Source organism: Orbicella faveolata, unplaced genomic scaffold, assembly GCF_042242905.1.
Source record: "Orbicella faveolata isolate gen_17 unplaced genomic scaffold, um_ofav_v1 contig_1, whole genome shotgun sequence".
NCBI lineage: Eukaryota > Metazoa > Cnidaria > Anthozoa > Scleractinia > Merulinidae > Orbicella > Orbicella faveolata.
This window is the reverse complement of record NW_028301536.1, coordinates 34,607,136-34,631,648: the sequence shown is the minus strand read 5'-3', so window position 1 is coordinate 34,631,648 and position 24,513 is coordinate 34,607,136. Positions and strand designations below refer to the sequence as shown.

Here is a 24,513-nt window from a genome sequence, read left to right as displayed (position 1 = left end):
TCGAGTCACTGAACGACAAAAATGAAACGAGAGTATAGCAGTTTAATATAACGCAAGAGACCCGCCTCAACCGCAACAACAACAACAACAACAAAATTATACAGCAGTTTTTAATTGAGTGTCGTAAAACCAAAACCAAACCAATAACTTACCAATTAGACTACTCAGCCAATCTCAAACCGTAGTAAAACCAAAACCAAAACCAAAGTAATTGCCTGATTACTTTCCACACTCAGTTGAAAAGCGCTCTACCTACCTTGAACAAATTCATCTTGCGCGAGCTCTGGGACTGCCACACTAGTGACCACTTGTCCCCAGCCCGCGTCAGCGTCCGCTTGAGAATCGGAAGGGGTTGGGGGCAAATGCTTGGCAAAAAATGACTCGATTCCAGTTTCCACAACAGATACCATGAATTGGATGTTAGCGAGAGTCCTACAAGCTGCTGGGATGGAGGCTAATACGAGCATGGTACAGGAAGACTCCCGGATAAACTGTAATACAAAGTCTAAAGTAACACTGAGTACATCCCCCACGGGAGAGCAGTTGTTCAATAGATTGAGTACTTCGGACATCATCAGGCACACTTCAGATGCAGTGCTTGCAGGATCCACACCTGGAAAAACACCAACATATAAATTCTTCTTACGTCTCCATGCATTTCCTCTAGCACCCGATGAGAGAATTCGATATTTAATCAATACTTACCTGACCCAGCAACAGACTGGACATCTTTCAGAACAAACTCGATGACAGGACCGTAAGACTTGACTTTAAGTTTTGTGTTCATTGAACATTTAGACAGCAGACTAGCTACACAGCGAACATAGGACGCGCGCTTAGCAGCAGTGTCCTAAAAGAAAGAAAATAAACAGTCTTCATGACTAGATTAATAAATATTACTTTTATTCTTGACTGCATAACTAAACTGTACTCCTTTCTCATGTCTTATATAAACAACATTATCAACGAAAAACATGTTGCCTATTACTGGAAAATCTTGAAATTTAAATTTAATCCCCTAAATAAACTTTTAAATAAGCTTTTGGAGTTTTGGAGTCGGCGAGAGGGTAAAAATATTAAAGTTTCCATTAACTAGAAACGGGAACGGTTCTCCGATACCGATTAGAGGTATCTGTTATTGCTGAGCTCTGTAATTACGATACAGAACCTCGTACAACCTGCTCCAATCATTCAAAATGAGGATGCCGGCTAGCGCATCTTCAGCCAATCACATGCAAAACCCAATACAAGTCAAAACTTGGCTTATGGGTTTTCCCGCACTTTACGTCCGCTCTTCTTCAGATTGGTTCAATAGAAAGTTTTAATTAATAATCTTTAGAATTACTTATTCGTTATTTTCGGTGCATTCACATGTTACGAACATTTTACCAATGGCAAAGCATCATTTAAATTGCAACTTACTGGACGTGTAGGTTGCATGGAACCGTCGCTGGACACCACGATTCCTGCAGCAGCTCTGATTAACCTACAGGAAAACAATTACTTCTCAGTTAAAACAGCGAGCGAATGTTTATAACAATATTGCCTCTAATGACTGTGTCAACGTCCGAAAATGTTCGCTCAGATGTGATGGCCGTCACGCAGAAAAACTCTCTAAACTTGAACGGAAAACGGTGAGTAACAATACGTCACTTCCGGGTTGCCTTTTGCCTCTGTCTCAAAACGAGTCTTCACGCGCAACTATTCATATGGAAATGTGTTTTCCTACAGGTTCACTTTCATGCAAATCAAACTCATTTCAGTATGAGAGGTATTGCGCCAAGACTCGTTTTGAAACGGAGGCGCAAGGTAACTCGGAAATGGCCAATTCTCGCGGGAGGCAGGTTAAACGATGGAAAAAAATAATGACGATGTAGTACACTGGCCCAGAACTGTAAGTCTCTACAAAGAGCTTCTACAGTTCGGGATACATACCTCAAAGCGTACAAAATTGACGATTTCGCCTCTAGCACTAACTCTACTTCACCGTTATTTATTTGCCAGGACACGACTAGCTCGAAAGACCTAGAAAGATCAGAGAATGTCAGTGATAAATATCTGTACCAGTATGTCAGTGAAATACTGTACTTCCGGTTTTCCTTTATGTACACCTATTAAGTCTTTACAATGGGATGAATCGTTGCAGTGTCGAGAAGCACAACTTTCAATTTTCTAGTAACAAGATAACCCAGAAGATAAGCAACATTTGGTAGACGGTCAGCCATGGAGAAAAATACAATTTAGTATCACCCAACTAGTGGACTAATGCAAATCCTGCATTTTGATTGGTTACGCTACTAGAGGACTATTAGTAATAGTCCTCGAGGAGGGAAATTGGCGCAATCGAGCGTGACGCTTTCTTTCGTTTTATTCCCAAATAAATATTTCTTCAACTTGCATTTGCTAACTTTATTATTGCCTTTTCTGTCCGACTAGTTGGGTGATACTAAAACAATTAGACCCTTCGCCCACAAGGGCCACGGGTCAATAGCCCATTCGGCTTCGCCTCGTGGGCTATTGACCCGTAGCCCTTGCGGGCTACGGGTCTAATTGTTAATTAGTCACCGCCAGCAAACTTAAGCCTGGTTTTCTTTATGACATAAGCACAAGCATATGGTAAGAACGCCCACAACACAAGCATACAAAGGACGTAGGCATGCGCAGAATGGATAGCTGCCTTATGTTCGGTTCCATACCTCCGTGATACCATAAAACAAAGTGAAGACGATGTTTATATTTATGCTTACAGCAGCGAGTTCTCGCTTGACATAAGCATAAGTACAAGCACAAAATATTTTTTTCCTGCTTTTACTTGTGCTTGTTGTAATGAAAACCAGGCTTTAGACAGATTTCCACCTATTGTTTCACATCTTCGATTAATACTGGTGGAGATACACCTGCGTTGGCACAATAAAATGTCTTGTGTCTCTTCCCAGTTAAACCCAATGCCTCTATTTAATGGGACAATTAAATTAATCAGCTTAGCTTTGCTGACGAGACAAACCTGCCATCTAGGTAATGCCAAGGAAATATCAGTGCACTGTCAAGTAATTCAGGCATCTTAGATCCCTGTGAACAGCACAATAAATAATTGCAAAGGAAAATAAACCAGTCCGTTACATATTTACCAGGAAGGGTGGCTTAACGTGGAATGACTTAGTTCTGCTATTTAGGTTACGTGAGCGACGACGGTCCTATTCTTCCAGAGGAGAGCTAGGACAAATTACAAATTACAAATTACATGTTTAGCTTGAGCAAGTTTTGAGACCAATAGGCGCACTGAACTGAGAGATCTAGACAACTGCGAAATTCGAAGGTAAAATATTAATTCATTTTTTTACTAGGCGTTGGTCTCGGGGTCACCGTGTCGACATTGCTTGAGTTCTTTAATGAGTGATCATGGTTAACGGAAATGATTGAGGTCGGGATAATCCCGTTTTGAAAAACATTCCTAGAAGCACAAATCCTGAACCCAGTTCTTTTTACCCAATTTAACACTATGCTAGTACTCGACCGTAGTTTAAAAATTGTCATGCGAGCATGCAGCTGCAAGCACGAGTAACCCCGAAACAAGCCACCCCCTTTTTTGTGGAGAAACTGACGTCACAGGCGATGGCATGTCGCTCATAAACGGCGACCCTCATAAAGGGCGGGCTCAGCCAAGAACAACCGACAGCTTCACTTACCTGTACATTCATGATGCTCTTCTCGTTAGAAAACATGACAAGGAGATGAAACAAGGACGAATGGAGCCGGGCCACTGCCTCGGCTGTTTGACCTTCACTAAAGAACAAAATTGAAACACGACAGAATTCAAATCACTGTCTGTAAAGCACTTTCAAATGCCAATCTCCCTCAATGTTAATGTCTTTCTCATTCATTAATTGCCTCTACTTAATGTACTTAAAAGAATGGGCTTATGCACGAATAAGAGACCAAAAATGCGAAAAGCGTAGAGAGCGTGAAAAGGGAACGTTCGGCTCAGAAAAAATCATGCAAAGTCAAGGCAGTTGTATATCGGTCGCGTTTGTTGTTATTTCTCGCATTCCACGGATGGGCTTCCCCCGAGGTCTTCTCTAATTCGCCCCCTTCCGAAAACCTAAAATTTCAAAATTTCAGGGGAACTTATATATGGCGTCGAACTTTGAATTACTCAATGAGCTACCGGTACCCTATTTAATCTCAATTTAGAGTTAATTTTGAAGAGTCAATCTACAAATGGAACAAAGGGACGCAAAGAGCTGATGGTTCTAACACGGTAGTGACGATACCAAAGAGCAGAATAGTAATAAGTGGCGTGAAGCATTAATGTAGCTGTACTCTTTAGCAACTGTTTTTTACGATGCGATCCAAATTAAGACGGCATTCAACACTCACTTACCAGTAAGCAGAAATGATTCTATTCCAGTCCATTAGAGGAAATACAAGACCAAGGAACCTAAAGCTGTTCTTGCACACGCCATGCAGCTAAGGAAAAGAAAACAAATAATATTATGGAAGGTTTAAAATCACTGGATTGCAAAAAGGTGAATGAATCAGTCTTGATGTTTACACAAATTCCTCCAGATAGTAGAGTACGAAATATATGGAAGCTAGTAGGGAGAATCTGTCTGTAACTAAGCTTTAACAAACCTCCTGCATGAGTTCCATGTTATGCAGTGTCGGTAGAAACCTTTGCCAGGGAAGGAGGAAGAACTTGGAGCGATACACGCGCAACACGTAATCAGGTATTCCTTCCTTGGATAGTGACGACACGAAGAAACTCCAGAACATGTTCATCATTGATGTACTGCTGTACGGAGCTAACGAGAGATGAAATCACACAGTAAAATGAACCGATACAACAGTTGGATTTGAGTGGTGCAGGTGAAAGTATAAGAGCTGGACTAAGCCGAGAGCAGCTTCTGAACTACTTCGGAAACGAACCCTTGAACGAATGGCAGGCCTTCTGTTGCTCTACTGTCTAAACTGTGAACAAGTCATGGCTTAAAAAGGCAGTTCCGAAGAGGGGAGCGAGGGGAGAGAGGGGAGAGTCCAAGTCAGGCTAAAATAGCTTAAATGGAGGACTTAAAGTCGGCACACACGAGGGGACCAGTCCCTACAACTAGTCCCCTGAAGAGTTTACACGAAGGGACTGGTCGCAGGGACTTGTCTCACGAACAGTTCACACGAAGCGTTTTGAGAAACAAGTCGCAGAGACTTGTCCCAAAAATTCAAACCAGTTTGAATTCGTGGGACTAGTCGAAGGGACTAAACTTTGGTCCCTGTGACTAGATTGTGAAGCAAAAATGGCTAGTTCACACGATGGGACTTGTCAGTTGCAGGGACTAGTCGCAGGGAATAGTCTGCTCGTGTGTGCCGACCTTTAATGCAAGTATGATATAACCTGGAAAAGAAATTTCCACGGAGGAATGTGAGCGCAGAGTAATATTCTGTCCGTCTTACTCAGCATCACAAATACTCGCTACCTATTACTGTCCTACGCAAGCTTTAAACATTATATTTTCTCGTACGTCCTTCAATGCAAGCCTTTTAAAATGATGAACCCCCCTCCCCTGCAATTTACCGTTTCTTCTCTACGCTTCCAGTTTACCCCTTACCATTTAAATGAGCCTGTAGGCAGTTCAATGTGTCAGTGAACAAGGCAATCATGTCGGAGGCTTGAGGAACTTCACTCTCATTCCAAGGAGCTACCGGAGCATTCCTGTTAAAACAAGTCAAACAGGTCAAACAAGTTTACTCGAGTACATCAATCCTGTTAGGCTTAAAATTAATCGTTTTCTCAAGACGTCACGGCAGCCATATTGGTGTTCCGAAACAATGAAACGGCCACCATGTTGTTGGTGTACCAAACTAAACACGTCGGAGTTGAACTCTTTTCTTATAGAAACACTTTCTTTTGTTCCAACAGATTTGCATGGCTGCTGGCCAGGTCAGCGAAAACGGTCTATACCAATGTTTAGGAACATGTCATTTCAGCTTGTATTGATGTCTTTTCCAATGATAGTTACAGTGCTAAGATCATAACGAAGGCCTCTACATATCTGCGGTACTAGCCCATCATAAAAAATAATGATATTACATTAACGCGGGAAAGCCGCTGAAATGAGACATTCTTAGCAGAGTCCAAAGACGAGCGAAGCAGTTTGCGATAATTTGCCAACAGCTAAACTCACTCTTAAACCACTCAAGTGACCAAACATCGAATTACCATCACGGAGTTCACAGTTACAAGTCCCTTTTCGGACCAGGAATTTTTTTCTAGCCATTTTGGACAACTTATTTGATTGCCCACTAACTTTGAAAATCACATTACGTCAGCAAAATTAGGATAGGTGAGTGGAATTAAGGATTTATACTACGAGTGTTGTTTGAGAATTGTCTCAAATTGCTCGAGACTTATAGAGTGCAATTTGAAAGAATTTTAAAATATCACGAGTGGTGCAAATCCTAATTTCATACGATTACTCATTTATTTTATGACTGAGAAAGTTTCGAACACCCGGGTGTTAATTTGCACTGCAGTGCAAAATTAAAAATTAACGATAAATTGACCTGCCCTCAGCCAATAACAATGAAATAATCCACAATGTAAATCTTACCCTGGAATAGGAGATTCTTGAGAACAAATCCAGGGATCAAACACTCGACAGATTAGCGTCCAAAGCTCTGTTAACACTAAAGAGACAATAAAGTACAGGAAAATGATGACTTGTGATCAACATCCAATTTATCCTTATGGTATCAATACATCTACAAGCAGACAGGTAATGAGAATTAAGAAAATCATCAAGTACGTCAAGCAGTTCCACCAGATGTCTTGGAGACAACACACGATTAATAAAGTGTTAAAGGTGATATCGGACACTGTACGTAAAGAAGTATCATTTCTCCCTAGTAACAGGTAGTAATTCTTTCTGAATGACATTACTATTTTCAAAAAATTGAAAATACTTGATTTAGTTGCTTGATTTCGGAGTTAAAGATGTGAAATACATTGCCTGATACCTAAGCTGCCCGTGAACTAAGCATTAAGCCAATAAAATACTGTAAAATTGATCAAATGCACACATGGGTCCTCGTACGTAAGGGTCTAAACCAACGAACTTTACCTGCGTCTAGTCCTTGTCCCTTGTTAGCAAAGACCACAGCAGCTCTTCTTACGACGATCTGTTGACACATGAAACCGAGGACAAAAGACAGCTGCTTGATGTACGGCCTCCACATGGTGTAGAGGCCACCAGTCACATGACCTCCCAATTCAGCCCGCTGACCACTGAAGTACCTGGTGAGCCAGTCCAGAGTTTCTAGCACCTAATACATTTGATAGATCAGTTGGGGCAAAGCAAGAAATTTTAGTGTTCGTTGACAAACACTAAAGCACGGACAAGGATAGCATCCAATGTTTCAACATGGACAGCAGTTTGAACAAGTTAACCTGTTGAAGAAGTCACTTTTGGAACTAACAAAATTACGTTTTAACCGACGGAATCCTCAACGTAATATTAAAATTAAAAACAAATTACACATTAACAACAACAATCAAGGATGAATAAGACTGAGTGACATTGAGACGGATAGTAAGCAATGAGCTTAATCGACAATATATATAAATATATATAATATATTAACCTGTTCATCTCCGAGCACTCCCTTTGATGCTGTCTTTTGCTCATTTTCAGTGGTTGGCACACAGCCGATGCAGGACATAAACGTGCTCCATACATCAAGACAAAGCGTCCGTTTACTGGAACCTGAGGAAAGAAAAAAAAAAAACTAATTAAATGTCTCGACCAATAGGCGAGTTCAACTATGACATATCCTTATGCTTCCATGGCAACGTTCATGAAAATCGTGCGTTACAGTCTTCATGTACTTCTAAGAATATTTGTCACTTCGGCCCTCTGAAAAGTTTAAAAGTTTAAAAAAGATAGCGTGCTCTACTCACCTTCACACAATAACCTCAGTGCATCACTGTACTGCTCGGGAAAATTGTACATCAAGACAGTAGACAAGTGGCGAAGGTAGACCTGAATATCAAATGAAATCAGTCAATCACTTGGTCAGTTAGTTAGTCAATCAATCAATCAATCCTTAAAAAAGTAAACATGTAAATAAGACGTTAGCAATAAGTCAGTCAAACAGACAGTTCAGCAAGCTGCAATAACAATTAATACATCCCCCAGTTAGTCTTTCAGTAGGTTGGTTGGTCAGTCGGTTGATCAGGTGGTCATTCAGTCGTGAACTCACATCTAGAAGTGCTCTCTTGGTACTTGCAGGCTCATAACCAACAGTGTTGAGTGCCTCAAACACGGCAGACGTCAAAGCCGATCTTTCCATAAGATTGCTGTTTGGTGATGAGAACCACTTTCGCAACTCAAACTAAAAGGAAATAATTACACGAGACAATGTAACAGACATTTAAATACCATTCAAGCAACAAAATACACAACTTTAGGATAGCAGGAGCTTTGATATAAACCTTCTTCAAACTCAAATGACAGTGCTTAAGACTCAAATTTGGTTATCGTACACCGATGCTTAGAAATTCAACTCGAGAAAGAGACTAAGGTGTCAGAATAAAATATATATAGACCTACTATCATCAACATTTTTCTTGTAATTTGTTACTGCAACTTACTCAGTGACAACAATCAACATGGCTGAAGCGTAATGGCGATGCTTAACAACACTTCAAGAAGAGTGCATAAGCGAGTCACAATCACCCTGGGCTGGAGGGGGAAGAGTAAATTAGATCCCAAACAACACCCCAGTGACGCCCATATTTGGCTGCTGCTCTTGTGCGCGATGCATACTTAAAGGAAGTGTTTCTTTCCTAAAGGTACTTTTATGGAGGTACGTTAGTGGCCCCCACCTCCTCCTGCCGTTGTAGATTTGACAGGACGGTGCCAAGGAATACTCAATGGGTCTGATTAGTTAAACACAAGGTTAAGTCTGTATACGAGCCAAGTGACTCACTTGGCTCGCGGACTGGGACGCTGATTTTACGCACGTGAAAAGCCCGAGCGACTTTACACCCATATTTATCCTCCTGAAAAAAAACATCCACACAACACGCGTTGTAACATCCACGAAAGAGGTAGCGGCAAGTCTACAAATAACTTGAGCGGGATTACCTGCAGAATAAGGATTAACTCTCTACCTTTGATCTTTTCATGAATAGGTACAATTCGTTGGTGTGAGGTTTACACGAAACTAACAATGAACCACAGAGAGCCTTTTACCTGGCAAGGAAGACAAGCTTACCTTAGTGAGCAGAGAGAAAACAAGATCGTCGTCAGTTGATTCCAGGATTCGGCGATACATGGTAGTAAACGAGTCCGAGTTATCATTGGGACTGAAAAAGGTAACCAACTGCATTGACACTGAAGAGTGCTCCAAGATGGCAGACAACAGCTGTTCTGTTTGGCTGGAGTTGTTCATTATAAACTCCTGAAAAACAAAATTTTAGGCAGTGTGATAGAAACTGTTTGGGATGGTTCATTTTAAACGCCCGGGCCTAGTTATTCAAAGGATGGATAACGCTACCCAACAGAGAAATAACTAACACTATCCACTGGATAGCGTAGTTTGTTAGTCAACACTTATCCACTGGATAACGAGTTATCGTTAAATGGCTTTATCCACAGTTTGAACATCTGGGTCCAGGAAAACAAAATTAGAGCCAGCAAATAATGAACTACAGTCGAGTAACTCGGTTGACTTGGCTAGTTAACAAGAGACATTACTGAAATGGAACGAGGCTCTGTTAAGGACGCGGAAGATTGTTCAAAAAAAAAAATGTTCAAATGTTGTTGTTTATAGTGGTAGTAGATTACGACGAATTACAAACGGCGATCTTGAAAAAGCTAGGCTAACTGTTTCAAGATGCACAAAACTTGACGCAACCCACAACTTCATTGAGTGTTAATGGTTCAATATAAGATAACTGTACTTGGCTCAGTACTAACCTTTCCCAGTATATCGACACAGGACGTAAAGAACTGGACAGTCGGTTGGTAGTTCATCACATTATCGTCCATTGCTCCGGTAACATGGTAAAACAACGCTGTGCCAATGTCGCTGATAATTTCTGAAATCAGGGCAAGATAAAATATAACATGTCAACCAGTAGAGAATGCTGCTCCCCGCCTTAATCTAATCAGTATGTGCCTTCTTCCCTCTTGACCATTCAGTGTCAACCTTCGTTTTTAATCCCAGACTATTGTATCTAAATAAAAATTCAACTGTACCCCCCCCTCCCTGACACCTATTTTAGACAAACAGATAGTTACAAATACCTTTCACTCTCCTCTCTGAAGAACCTTTTGCTTTGTTCACTAAAGAGCTGCAATAAAAATCACGAGGTTTCTTAATATGTGAATAAGATGATCCTTGTCATCAAGTAAACTGGGAAATGATTTACGAAGGAAAACGTTTATTGCGAGATTTAAATCTACAATGATAAGGAGTTCCAAGAAATTACTGCACAAAAGACATTGAACACACATCAGTCGCTTTCAACCAAACATTGGGAAACCAACGTTTTCATGTCACGCGTAGATGTTGGTGAAATATCAAACCAGTGTCGGAAAATATTGAAGCAATGTTGGTCATACGCGTATGTTGGCCAAATGATGCATGTGACAGATGTCAATCACTACTACTTACGTGATGATACTTTCAATATACGCGGCAGACTCGCACAATTGCGCAGGGCATGGCTGAATGAAGTTCTGTACAACTTGTTCCTGTTCACGGCGATTATCAGCAATTTTTCGGATTACAACTTCGTTGGGACGTTTAGCCAGGAACTGTTGACAAAGAAAATCATCGTTGGTGCGCTCGACTCCCGTTCAAGCAGTCTGGGTCCGAGCCCTGGCCGGGGACTCTATGCTGTGTTCTTGGGCACGACACTTAACCCTCACGGTGCCTCTCTCCACCCAGGTGTATAAATGGGTATCGGCAAACTTAATGCTCGGGGGGTAACCCTGCGATGAACTAGCATCCCATCCAGGGCAGGCAGGCGGGGAAGGGGAAGGGGAGTAGAAATATTCCTAGTCGCTTTATGCTACAGAAACCGGGATAAACTCCGGCCTAATGGGCCAATTGGCTCGTATGCAGACTTTAACTTACAGGTAATCAGCACCGATAGAATTAACTTTCACTAAACAGCTGAGTAGTCCTTACAGAACGTTTCTAACAATGTGCTGATAGCTTTCAACGTACAATGATTAGCACAGCAATGCTCACAAGTGAACGATGCCTTTTCTTCTCCCTAACTTAAATTACTGCATACTAATCACGAAGATTCCAATGATCTCATAGTGGATAGGGTGGCCTAATGATTTGCGCGCTGGACTAAGATCAACCAGCCCAAGCTGTGTTCTTGGGCAAGACAATTTAATTTCCCTGAACCTCTCTCTGCCCTGGTTACTGGTGAATTTCATACTGAGAACAACCCTGAGATGGACTATCATCCCATTGGGTTGGGGAGGGTGGGGGGAGGGGGGGTGAATTCGCTTAATGCTACAGAAACTGGAGACAAGCACCAGAATGACGTGCAACTAGAAGATAAATCGTCTTGTTATGACACCAAATTCTCAAAACTTATGGGAAAGAAATGTAAGGAATCATTAAGTGATATTTCAGAGTAATCCTACAGGTTAGTGGATGACATTACCTTGATGGTGAGAGTAGCGGGTCCCCGACACTGAGTTCCTTCCTTGAACACCTTATTGCGACAAGGTACTTGTACTACAACCTAGAGCAACGAAAAATATATCACACATACTTGCAGGAAATATGAATATCATAAAGAATTTCTGCACAGAGAAAATGCTAAAACTTGCTACACCTCCTCTGACAAATGTTGAGAGTAGCGTGGCCGAGTGGTGCAGGGCACTAGATTTGAAATCTGGAGTTCCTCGGTTTAAATCCTTCATCCTGCCAGCAGCTGAATTTTGCTCTTGGTAGACCGGAGTTCAACTCTTAGGCTACGCTCTGTACATAACCTCGCTTCCAACTGAGGATTCTTAACACGTTTAAATTAAATTTTCAGTATTTGTTTGTTCACGTACAACGTCCACAATTAGCATCGTAGTGCTGAAGCTGAATTTACCGACACTTACACAAAGTTTTCCTTGGCTAGTTATTTTTTTCTTATAGACACCTCAAAAGTGCATGACCTCTGTCCTCGCTTTTACCTTAACTCTATTTCAGTAAGAAAAAATACCCGATGAAGCATGTCTTGAATACACTTTTTAAAGGCCTGAATTACATCAGAGATTTGTCGACTTAGATCTGTTAACAACGAAATGAAATATAAGGTATTACCTGCGACATCTCGTTCGAGTACATTTTGGGTATTAACTCAATATATTCAATGTCCAAGGAGACGTGCTGACCAACAAGACCACAAAACTTTCTGTACAATAAAACAACAACAATAAAAACAGTTTATTTACAGATGCGAAACATAGAATGCTGATCGAAACAGCTTCTGCAGCAGCTATACTCTGCGTTTGCTAAGCCTGGTTCTCAAGCCCTTCAGGATTACCAGCAATGCTCTCTTCGGAAATTGCCTCAGCTTTATCGTAGATGGTGCACACAAGGAAAACGTTTTACTACCTGTCTGCCATAAGAACCTCAAGTATGCCTACAAAGTTGAACCCTAATACGTCCGTAAATTCAAATAACTAGAACCAACTACTGTTGTTTTCATAGATTACATATACTAGTTTGCCGATCAAATGAAACGATGAATAGACAAGTATTGTTCACAAACCTTGCATGACTAACTATTCCCTGTAGCTGACTATAAACAATGTTCAGTAGCCTCTGTTTGTTCATTAGTGATGCATCAGTCATGAGGGGTAGGATGGGTTCTAATCTTTTTACAGGTGGAGGGTGTAGGGGGGCAGGATGTGTTTTCATTCTTCTGATGATCCTTGAGGCAGCTTAAATTGAAAAAAAAAACTATTATAAATGTCGTTATAATTATGTTTTCAGTGCGCTAAATGTCAAACAACTCACTACATCAAGAGTTAGAAGTGTTGCTTATTCAAACCTAAAGTATCTCAATCAGGGCCAATAGGCCATTTTCGAATTAAATCAAGCCTATTTCTTCAAGCGAGTCTTGGCGTCCATCCTTTCATATGAAAATGAGATTTCGTTCAAATGCAAATTAAACTCATTTTCATATGACTGACTGTGCAAAAGGCCTCGCTATGATAGAGGATCATAGAAAGACTTCGGTCAACTCGGAAATGGGCCATTTCTTTCATTCGAAAGCTACGTTTTGAGACTTGTATTTTAAAATTGTATATACTGCTAGGCCTGTTGACTGAAACCTGACAGAGATACACTCAACCTGATCAATAACTGATATATTTCCTTTTTACAGCATCCATAAGAGATAAAATAAGGAAAGTAGTCAACTATATGCGGGTGCTTTTTTTTTATTTTGTCTCGATCTGAGATTAAATGTCCTAGAACTAACTTTAAAATGAAATGGGTAGCAGTCAGCGCGCGACGCGGCGCCCTGACGGGTAGTGTGGTGGACTTTATATCAAATGATCCTGATTCGGGCCCTGGCAGGGACATTGTGTTGTGTTCTTGTGCAAGACACTTTACTCTCACACTGCCTCTCTCCAACCAGGTGTATAAATGGATAACAACAAACCACCCAAGGTTCATAGCCAAACACCTGGCCACTTCAAGCAACAGAAATGGGAGGTTAAGTGCCAGAGCTTATGAGCTGCTAAGGTTTGAAAGACTTAACTTTTTTATGACAAACAGTAAACTGAAGGAATCACTTGACCAAATCTGAGATTGATGTGTGTGTACCTGTCTCTGAATTCCTGTCATTCCACTGTCCAGTTACTTTACCCTCAACAGGCTTCTTCTGTGGACCCAGGGCATGCTTCACCCAGCAGCGCACAGACTCGGTTATTTCCAAATCAATCTTGTTCACGAAGAGCAAGTCATTCCACGGTTCCTGTGACAAAGTTTACACAACTTAGGAGAGTAAACAACCCTCAGCTTGCAAATTAGAAGCAAACGTTAATAAAACAGACAACTGGGGTAATCTGTAAGCAAGGTGTGATTGTACTGTATCAACAACAATCTGATACATGTAAGTTCACAGTCAGATCAAAAACATTTTTCCCACGGTGAATGGTGCAATACATTTGGGCTAAAATGGAGATACAAGTAATATAATGCTGAACACAGATGTCTCATATAAGTACATAATCCATGCACTTGAACATATTATATTTTTGCTTGTGCATGTCCCAGCTAGCTCCCAGACAACTAAGCAATTCAGGATGCCAACATTCAAGGAATGCTAACGTCTGTGTGGGCACATACCAGTTCAGGTTTGAGCAATGTTTCCAGCCGGGCTGGATCATAAGGAGGCGGTAATGACGGCAAGTAGAGATCGGGATCATGAAGCCTGGGTTCATCCAGCCACAGAACAAGAGTTTGATAAAACCTGCAATGAGCAACAAACCTCCATTACAACACAGAGCACGAGGAATGTATTATAAGCCTAAACAAAACTTCACTGCCACTGTCATGACAATGCTGAACTACACGATTATTCTATGATATTCACAAAGACGCCGCTTATCCCCAAAATAAGAGGTTGGACTGCAATCAGTAGAAAGAGTTACTTTGTAGTGTTCTTAAGATGATAACCACATCTTCAAATCCCAGAGAGGAAACTTAAGAAAGACGATGTCAAGCTGTGAGGGTCACCAAAAATTACGTTATACAACATGAATCGCCACACAGAATACTCTGGTGGAAGTCTATGAACCCTGAAAACTTCTTCTTTTCGTTAATTCCCTTTTCGTCACAGGTTTTCCCTGCAGGACTACAATGAGCAACGACAACAATACACCCTGATCACTGAACAATGTCCCAACCGTTCCCAAAATTGCTGTAACTCAACCTTGTACATACCCTGAGAGTTTTTCATGTAAAGCTCTTGTGTGCTCAAACTGCTTGCTTATTTCACGGTCAATGTCCATCACTGCATCATGGTCTGCCCCAGTCTCCACAGATCTATTGCGGTGATGTTCAGCTGTTGCTTGCAGTCTTTGCTTCATCTTCTTAAGCATTGAGCTGTAACCTTGGCTCTCAAAGAAACGATAACCCACACAAGCCCGCTGAGCAAGCCTTCAGCAAAAAAAGGCAGATGATATGTTTCTAATTACACAGCTATCTATCACCTTGAATTAAGCCTGTTTCACGCGTTTAGTTAGTTGGCGAGCAGCACAAAAATCGGCGAGAGAAACGTTTTTCTTTTCCCGCTTTTCTCGTTACTCTCTAGTAACCGAACGCCTGGAACTAATTTGAAGTTGACTGCTGTAGCGAGTTTGCAAAGCTGATGTTTTGAATGTTAGCTGTCCATAAGAGCAAAGTAATTCATTTATCTTTATTAGCTTCGAGTTAATGGATAGTTCAGTGCTTCATTCACCCGCCGACACAGCAAATTGGTTTCTTTAGAAACTCACAACTTCACACATTAATTTTCCTATTGCTTACTAGGAAGTTGTTGTGACCTAATAGTTGCTATCTGGGAGACTCAATTCGTTTACAGTCTTCTCTGTGTTCTTGCACAAGACACTTTCCTTTCATAGTATGTCTCTACCTACATCTCTCTACAGGAGCACATGGGTGTATAGGGATACTGGCTATTCTACCACCATCGACAGTCCCCCGGCCCCCTTACCCCACCTTACACGCACTACCAACAACTATTTCCCCCATTCTAACCCAAAAGCAAATTTCACCCCCCTACTCACCCAGGTTGTGTGACTGGCCTCTGCAGGTAAAGTCTAAAGAAGCGTTGCCAGATCAGCGGTAACATGGGATGATCCACTTCTGTAACCATGGCCTGATTGGCCCAACGATAGATGGAGAGGCTGGACAGAAGAGGTGTCCATGATAATTTCATAGTCTTCACTACTTTCTGTAATCAATAAAACGCATTTTACATATTGATTTTGTTTTAAAAATTAATGCTATACGCGAACGACCGTTCAACGGTCATTTTCAAGTTCGGTGGAAGAATAAAATTTCATGCACAAATATATGGTTAAAAACGCTAAAATATGTACATATGGAACAATTTCAAAGAACTTATTGATTGAATTTTACACATTACAAAGTGTTTGATTTCCATTTTACCTTACTTCAAATTAAGATCAGCAAAAAAGAGAAGGTAAAATAAGTTTCCAAATTGTCAAAAACAAAAAGGTTAAACCACAACGCAAACGTTACTGGTAGCAATGTTACTGTCACACAGAATCTTTTGTTCAGTGCAAGACAATAACATTCTAGAAAATTTTGTTAACAATGGAACTTAAAAGGAAGATAACACAAAAGTACAGAGAACTGCTTAGTGTAGCTTGATCAGTCTTACAGGGGCTCAGTCGGGTTTTTTTTTTTGTAGTTGTTTTGGCCATTACCTTTAAATTGAAGGAAACCAGAGAATAGTAGTTTACTAAGGTCGAAAAACACCAAAGAGACAACTCATCAAGGACGAAAGGTGTTCAAGGATGGCGAGGGTGGTCAAGGATGGCGAAGATTCCAAACGACGAACTTTAAAAATTAAGGTTAAACTTTTGAAGATGCGCAAAGCGTGACGTAGCTCCTTTTTAAAAGTAGTATTGATCTAACCTTAAGCACTGCGTCGACTGTGGCATCAGGCTTCTTCAGCAATCTCTTGTTCATTTCTACAGAGAGTCCAGAATTCTCTTCCATCTGAGTTTCCATGCACAGCACACAATAGGCATAGTAACTGTAGTCTGGGCTGGCCTGTTAACAAGCAACAGTATGTAGGTATCATAAATTCACCTAAGGTAACATTAACCCTTCACATGGTGTAGCATCTGGGAGTACTGGGCAGAGCTTGAAGAAAATAAAATCTGCCGGGTAGAAGGTGGTCACCTGGACCATCACCCTTCGGGGATCCTGCATAAAAGTCAAAGTCAAGACATTGGTCCTGCACATTGTCTGGTTAAAGATACTTTTGCCAGATGACTAAATGACTGGTAATCCAAGAATTTGCCGGGTCAATAACCATAAATTTGAAATCCCGCAGTGTTTCCGCCAGAGCGCGCCATTGCGGGAATCCCGCGTTGCAATCAGAGATGGCCCCCAGAAAAACGAAAAAGGGCCAATTTAGCCCTTTTGCTTTACAAGACTGCAGGCTTAACACAGGCATAATATTTCAAAAGCCATCCCAGGACTCGAAATTGTGATCGATACGGTCGCCAATGCAACTAACATTTCATCCTTAGCGACCAAAAATTCTGGATTAGTCGCCATAATACGGCATAATGGTGACTACATTTCTCTGTGTTGACGATCAGTAACGGTTATTTTGTCACACATTATGTCCTTCTAGAAAATCATATTGAAAGATCTTTGCTTCTAAAACATTCAACATAAGAAAAGAATTCAATCCGTCCTTTTGCTTTGCGGTATTGATTCTTCTCACATCGGAAAACTTCCAAATGGCTGACCGTGGTTGAAATCGCCCTATAATGCATTGCAAACCCTTGATCATTGACTGGGTCATGTATGCCTAAGGATTGTTCTCTTGTAATGTGCGGATCCTCCATGCTAGTATCTGATTCAAAAGAAACTTTATTGAGTAGAAACACTTCAAAAAGCACTTACTATTAAATCTTATCATAGATCCTAATAAACTGCTTTATTTTCCTTGGTACTCTGATGCATTTTTTCCCTCTGTAGCTTTCAGTTTATTGGCCCCTTTCCTAAAAAATTGGCCCCAAAAAAAGATGTTCAGGGGCCACTTTGGCCCTCAAGTAAAATTTTCTGGCTGAAACACTGAATCCCTTTTATGTGTAACGTTATCTCACCTTAATATCCCACAGGACAGGCGGAGCGTTGCTGCTGGAAGTCACCCAAGAGACAATAGAAGCAAGAACACCTTGACTGCCAGTTTCTTTGAGTAGCACCTTGACACAAGCACACAATAAGGAAAAAACTTTCTGAACCAATTTACACAAAACTCAGCAATTATTACAAGAATGTTTTGCTGAGTATAAAAATACTTGCTATGTAAGTAGACAAAAACCATATTTTTTCAAGAACCTTGTCAACTGGGGTTGTTATCTTTATACCTTCACCAAATTCTTCGACATGTGATATGAAACACTTCTTCCTCAATATATTCCACCTTGTGTTTACAATGTACGTATTCTACATACCCGGTAGGCTTCTATGAGGTGAGTCTGTATCATTGAAAGGCTTCCCTCGACTCTTACTGCAATTTTGATTAGGTTGTCGAGTAAAAACTGCACACAAACATCCCTGAAAAGAGAATACACACAGGTTATTCAGTTCATTCAAACTTCAACCTGCCAAACAGGTAATTGAGTCAATATACCCAAGAAATGCAGGAAAGTATGTGTGTAATAAGCACAGCTGGTACTGACCTGTACCAATTCGGCAATGAACACAAAGTTAGCAACCAAAATTCCACAACACTGACTGATCCTACCATACCAGGGGCCTGAAACTTCTGAACATGGCTCTGCAGAAAAGAAATTGACTTGGAAATTGTTTGCACAAACATGTGGTAGGCATGCCGTAATGCCTGTTACACATTCGTTTGGATGACATGCCATATGGCATTTAAGCCTTCCTCAATAAAAATATCAGCAGTTTGACTGCCTAGCATTAATACGGGTGTCTGGAAAACCTGAATAGCGAATAGCGAATAGTCGCGAACCGCGAACAGCGAACGGTCCCGAATAGCGAATAGCGAATAGTACGAATAGAGCGAATAGTCTCGAATAGTGCGAATAATGGTGAACAGTCTCGAATAGTGGCAAATAGTGGCAAATAGTGGCAAATAGTAACAAATAGGGTACCCAGTATCTCGCAGTCAACCTCGCAGCAACGTAGGATGGGATTTTCCCGCTAAAAAGCACAGACGCTTATCAGGACAAAAGGTTTTGCTAAACGTAATTTCTTCTGTTTTAACCGCTGCAAAAGCGTAAATACGTCTTTTTTATCAGGTTATCCTTGTGTTTTATGTTTTCTCAATGTCGGCGATGGACAGCCCGAGCCTGAGTTCGGAGAAGAAAAAGTAATAAATTCACTGAAATTCTGTTGCTTATTTGGATAATTAATTAACGCTGGATATTAGATCTAAAGCGGTGACTATTGACGACTATTCGTCACTATTCGCCACTTTTCGCGACTGTTCGCCAGTATTCGCACTATTCGAGACTATTCGCACTATTCGGGACTATTCCCTATTCGCTATTCGCGACTATTCGCTATTCGCTATTCGGGTTTTCCAGACACCCCATTAATACATGTTAACCTAACCATGCCAAAGTCCCAACTATACTAAAGATCAAAACTGGAATATGTAACCAAACTTCAGTTTGTACAATATCAATATAACACTGTAAACTAAACTGACGAGCGTAGGTTTTTAGTTGAAGGATTGAACGGCTAAGTCAACAAACGTTTTTCCAAGAAATATAATCACGATTTTACAGATTGATTCAATGTATAAAATCACCAAATCAGTGCTTCTGCTATTCAGACATTAATTCTTCGCATGCTCAGTTTTAATCAGGTTGCTCACAACAGCCTCAGACAACAACTTTCAAGATGTGAAAAAGTAGATTACGAGTAGTCCTTATTTCGCTTAGTCCGTAGTGCGTGATGCGAAAAAAAAAAAAAAAAAACCTTGAGAAAAGAGTGCCCGCGAGAAATCCCGGGGGACAGACGCGCGTGAAAGGAGCGCTTCTTGCCACCAGGATTTCTTCCTTGAGGTTTATTTCCAGTCATGCTCGAGTGAAAAAGAGACCCGGCCTCTGCTGACTCAGAGTTCACTGTACCTGCATGATTCCCACCAGCCTCTTACAGTACTGTCCAACCGTGGAGGCTTGAAGAAGCTTCTCAGCATAACCTGCATTATCACTGTCTAGCTGGCTTAAACGATGGATCACTGACACAAACCTGTGTAGAATTAGTTAAAACTATCATTAACCTATGTAAATTAAGTGCCATGTCAGGGGTTTCATTAAGGGCCAGGCACGAGGCAGATTGACAGGCTGCGAGGCTGATTTTGCCCGTCTGGTTTGACCATGTACAGAAAGGTTTTTCTTATAAGGAAGTTCAGTTCAAAAGGTTTTGCCCGCCTGTGAAAACCAGTTACCCTCCTGCTGAAAACGTAGCCTGTGAACAGGCTCACCTTTGAGTTACACGCGCGAGCGGCGAAGAGCAAAGCGATCCGGCGGAAAGGAGTCTGGTGATGAGGCTTCGCGCTCGCGGCTACGCCGCGCGCGTTTGTGCTCCAACATGAGCCTGCCCGCAGGCTACTAAAAACGTTTTACATGAAACTCCTGCATGTAAATCCCACCAATAATTGGGATCACTTGTAAATGCATTCTGTTAAGGTTTCATAAAATATCTTCCAAATAAAATTTAGTCACCAGACATTTTCTTGGATAGAAAAGTTAGGAGTTATTAATTTGCCTTTATTGTAAACATTACCTTGCTTCCTGTGTAAGTTTATCTGGACAACCAAAAAATATTGGTGTCACGTTTGCCACAATCCTCAGAGCAGCATCAAAACATTTCTCATTCACAATGACTGTTAAGTGGTCCAAACCAACACCCAAGAACAAGTCACGACTGTCAAGACAATACAAAACAATTACGTTATACCTTGAGTGAAGATAACAGTCACAGTACATGTACATGCACCCTTAATTTGTTTCATTTTTCTTCCTTGTCTCTAAATATCTTTTAGGTTATTTATTGTTGTAATGCGCTTTTGATCACCTGGTATGTTAAAAAGCGCACTATAAATCAATAAATTATTATTATTAATATCTCAAGGCAACTAAATCAATGAAGCGTAAACAAAAGTTTAGACAGAATACGATGAGATGTTTTTCAGGGTGGCTACAGAGTGGCACCTGCTGAACTATAGGCTTCCCCCCTTACAGTGTCTGGTTCAATGCTACAAGTAGCAGCCAGTTAACGCACTGACACCTGAGATGTTTTCCAAGAAAGCGCAATTTAACACTACATGTACATAACAGATTGCAACCAAATGGCCAAAAACATCACTTGAAAGTGGCAAAGCTAACGTGCCCTTTCATGTTAAGGCAAAAACATGTATCTTCAGTGGCGGATTTAGGGGAGGGATCCCCCCCCCCCCCTTATTTCGGGTAAAAAAAATCGCAGAAGGAACAAAAGCCGGCAGGGCAAGCAACCTCCCCCCCCCCCCCTCCCCCTTAGCTCAAGGTCTGGATCCGCCACTGATCTTTCCGGGGTTTCTTTGGACAAAAGCAAAAAGAAAACTCATTTTGGGGTTAGTAAAAGCTATATTAAGGTTTTTTATTTTTTCCCGTTTATTTGTTTATTTTTCTCTCTCTTTCTTTTGCAGTTTTGTTGGCCTTTTTCGTTAAGTCTCCAATGAAACATCAAGGAAAGTGGCCATGATAGGGACGATCAATGTTTTTTTTATGTAATGTTTGATTTTGAGAAAAGAAATTCATAGGTTTACTGTCATTCATTCTATCACACTTTTCAGGTATGCTCTAGTTTACTTGCTGATTATCAAAAACATCCTCTGGTATGAAAGGTGATGACATCACAACTGGTACAAGGACTACACGTGAACTCTCTCAAGCGAAGATTACACCAGTTGAGAGTCTTAAGGTTATGGGGCAATTGGTAATCGGCAGTAGTAGTGAAGGTATTAAAAGCTCATGCTAACTTTACATGTCTCTGTTTTTCTACTGACAGCAAATGCGTATATCAGCACATGCCTCATTGAAAAGGAAGGAAAAGTAAACAAGAGATCTATATATATACTAACCTTGTACCGATAGTGGTCATTGCTATGGCAGCATAACATGCAAGTTGTCCACCTGCCTTAATAGCATGGGTCGTGCTTGCAAGGGAATTCTCGTTAGCGAGTTCCAGTGTTTCCTTTGACAGAGACTTCACTAAGCTGGCAAAACCAGGGCGTGTTTCTCCACTTGCTATGGAGAGAAAGATCAGATTAATAAAAGTAGATTTTAAGTCACTATTAAAACTTGCATGTTTATCATTTCAAACCTTCAAGCACATGGCGTACTGCACATACCTTCTAACTCCTCTTCATTTGGGAGTTGCCGTGTGAACTGCATGACTGGCATGGGCAGATCAGCTAGGTGAAGCCTGAGAGTTAACATCATCTCCCACACCCACTCATACAACTGCTGCTCGTAATTTGGCTGCATCATACGATTGTAAGACGACGTCGCTATCAATGCTACCTGAAACAAGATTACTTTCCAATTTATAAATTCATCCTGTCGACCGTCATTGGTGTTATCACAAGACTGACAAAACATATATTTATTAAAATTACATTCCTGTGACAGATGTGCATTTATAGTTTGTGTTTAAGTTTGAAATCATAACTTAGGTGACAAGTGCACACCAAAATTTTTGTAAATTAATGACAGTTTAGTAAGCTTTCTGTAATAACATTGCACTACATTAACCAAGGAGCAGAGACCCATCTAACCTTGGTTTGATAATAGATCTGGCTACATACCAAATATTATGATTTTGAAATCTCATACCCAGTAAAATTTACATTAATTTCGATTTGTAAAATATAAGTCTCCCGCAACCTTAGAAGATGCCCATGACTTTCTTAAGACACACTGTAGCATTCACACCTGTCTAAGGAGTCCAGTGTCTTCCTTAAAAGCTTCATGTGCTATTCCTCCAGGCATGTTTGGTAAACGTAATGCTGATACTTCAACAAGTGAGACTGCTAATGCTCTGTGCCAACACTGATGAAGGAACAGCTTATCACTCTCTCCAGGCTGACAAGGAAAAGAAATGGTAATTTCTGACGATTGAGGGACGAATTAGTCGGAAATTATTATTCTGACGGCATGTTGGAGAGACTCGCGGTGCATCACGGGATGCTTGGTTTTGGCGGGAGATTTAAGTCATTCTAGGTCGGTCAGTCGTTGTTTGCCCACTTTATGTCTTAGGATTATGTTTCGATTTTTAAGTACACAATTGTAGAAAACCCTTTCCTCGGGGTCTTGTGCTGCTGCATTAGATGAGAAATACGTTTCCACATATTTTTGGGCCACATATAAGGGTGGTTTTTTAGTTGTTTTTCGTATCTGGCGTAGCACAGGTTCTAATTCTTAGAACCACTTGTTAAATTTGTGAGGTAAACATTACGGTACATTAAATCTGATAGGTGACTGACGAATCCTCAATAAACTTTTCATATTTACTGTCTGTTGTGAGTGTAGTCAGAATTACTTAATTAATGGCCAACTGGGAGACTGCCGTTGACACTTTTTTCTAGTGTATAATATTGCATGGACTGATAAGAAAATTTACATCTTTTCTCTCCCCAGGGGTGTACAGAATTATGCCCAAAGTGACTGTCAACATAGCATCAAATTCTCCTTGTGTTTCACAAGGAAATACAAGGCAATTTGGATGGAGAATCTAGCAATTTATCAAAAGTCATTTTGAGCTGATTTACAAGCACCACTTTGAACAGAATTATCGATGCCTGGGATAGGAGTTAGCCCATCACAGGTAACCCAACCAAATATTTTTTTTCAAGTTTCCCCAATGGCAATTTGCTTACACCTGTCATACATGTACATGTATTTATGCCCCTACACTGTAAGAAGAGACAAACAGTACAGAAAATTTAGTCAGGTCTTGCAGAAGCACACAAGATAGGTGCAAAATTGTCAGTCCAACATGCCAACACACCCAACCATGATGGGAGGGCCAGTCGGTAGGAAAAATATCTACTACAACTGTAGAGTGACAAAACATGCACCTTAATTTAAATAAATACATACAGTAAGACTTACAGTACAAATAACAAAGTTCAAATACAGCATTTATTCATGAACTTCATGATAATAATTAATGGATTTCTATACCTCTCCCACATGTCCCCAGTTTAAGTTGGAAATAATGTAGCGAGCTAGCTGGTGTTCTGGAGAGGACAAGTCAGCCTTCAACAGCCAGGAAATCATGAGTCCATGTTTTTGTATGTCGGATGCCATAGATGAATTGATAAGCCACTGAACAGGTAAACACAAGCCTGACAAAGAATATTAAAAAATAAACCATATGCACATTTACATTCTACAACAATTCACCATTTCACCATCTGCAATATGTCCAATCTTTAAGCAAGGGAATGTACATGAAGAGAGGCTGTTCATGCATCGACAAAGGGCAGAGTTAACATCATGTAGACACAATTATGGGAAAAGCAAGCAGTTAAGACCCAGACTAAAGGACTGTGGTAAAGGATCTTCTCTACGTGTACAGTAAGTATCAGCTAATCTGTCTTGGAGTGAGGCATTTAATCAAAGATCTGTTTGAAATTACTGGCACATGTCTGTTTGTAAGAACTTTTCTCCCAGCAAAAAAAAAGATATTTGACAA

The 24,513-nt window shown here is 40.7% G+C and overlaps 1 protein-coding gene across 2 annotated transcripts in view; it reads right to left on the bottom strand.

Moving 5' to 3' along the window:
- LOC110047028 (ectopic P granules protein 5 homolog) overlaps positions 1–24,513 on the bottom strand; it is a 28,207-nt gene that overhangs the window by 3,313 nt on the left and 381 nt on the right. The window contains exons 2-36 of one of the 2 annotated variants that reach the window (XM_020752749.2): positions 24,000–24,163; positions 22,749–22,898; positions 22,166–22,337; positions 21,896–22,061; positions 20,560–20,700; positions 19,902–20,022; positions 18,480–18,577; positions 18,252–18,354; positions 17,901–17,999; positions 16,693–16,830; positions 15,816–15,982; positions 14,971–15,186; positions 14,374–14,497; positions 13,849–13,999; positions 12,788–12,959; positions 12,337–12,427; positions 11,684–11,764; positions 10,672–10,814; positions 10,302–10,348; positions 9,972–10,093; positions 9,268–9,453; positions 8,251–8,382; positions 7,949–8,030; positions 7,633–7,754; positions 7,113–7,314; positions 6,603–6,678; positions 5,601–5,704; positions 4,633–4,802; positions 4,382–4,467; positions 3,687–3,783; positions 3,005–3,069; positions 1,936–2,025; positions 1,423–1,486; positions 706–850; positions 257–613 (exon numbers count right to left, since the gene is read on the bottom strand). In XM_020752749.2, coding sequence (XP_020608408.2) covers positions 257–613; positions 706–850; positions 1,423–1,486; positions 1,936–2,025; positions 3,005–3,069; positions 3,687–3,783; positions 4,382–4,467; positions 4,633–4,802; positions 5,601–5,704; positions 6,603–6,678; positions 7,113–7,314; positions 7,633–7,754; positions 7,949–8,030; positions 8,251–8,382; positions 9,268–9,453; positions 9,972–10,093; positions 10,302–10,348; positions 10,672–10,814; positions 11,684–11,764; positions 12,337–12,427; positions 12,788–12,959; positions 13,849–13,999; positions 14,374–14,497; positions 14,971–15,186; positions 15,816–15,982; positions 16,693–16,830; positions 17,901–17,999; positions 18,252–18,354; positions 18,480–18,577; positions 19,902–20,022; positions 20,560–20,700; positions 21,896–22,061; positions 22,166–22,337; positions 22,749–22,898; positions 24,000–24,125 — 4,606 coding nt within the window. In that variant the 5' untranslated portion in view covers positions 24,126–24,163. Of the gene's footprint in view, positions 1–256; positions 614–705; positions 851–1,422; positions 1,487–1,935; positions 2,026–3,004; positions 3,070–3,686; positions 3,784–4,381; positions 4,468–4,632; positions 4,803–5,600; positions 5,705–6,602; positions 6,679–7,112; positions 7,315–7,632; positions 7,755–7,948; positions 8,031–8,250; positions 8,383–9,267; positions 9,454–9,971; positions 10,094–10,301; positions 10,349–10,671; positions 10,815–11,683; positions 11,765–12,336; positions 12,428–12,787; positions 12,960–13,848; positions 14,000–14,373; positions 14,498–14,970; positions 15,187–15,815; positions 15,983–16,692; positions 16,831–17,900; positions 18,000–18,251; positions 18,355–18,479; positions 18,578–19,901; positions 20,023–20,559; positions 20,701–21,895; positions 22,062–22,165; positions 22,338–22,748; positions 22,899–23,999; positions 24,164–24,513 lie in introns of those variants that run through there. The other variant, XM_089273896.1, reaches the window with a different exon arrangement.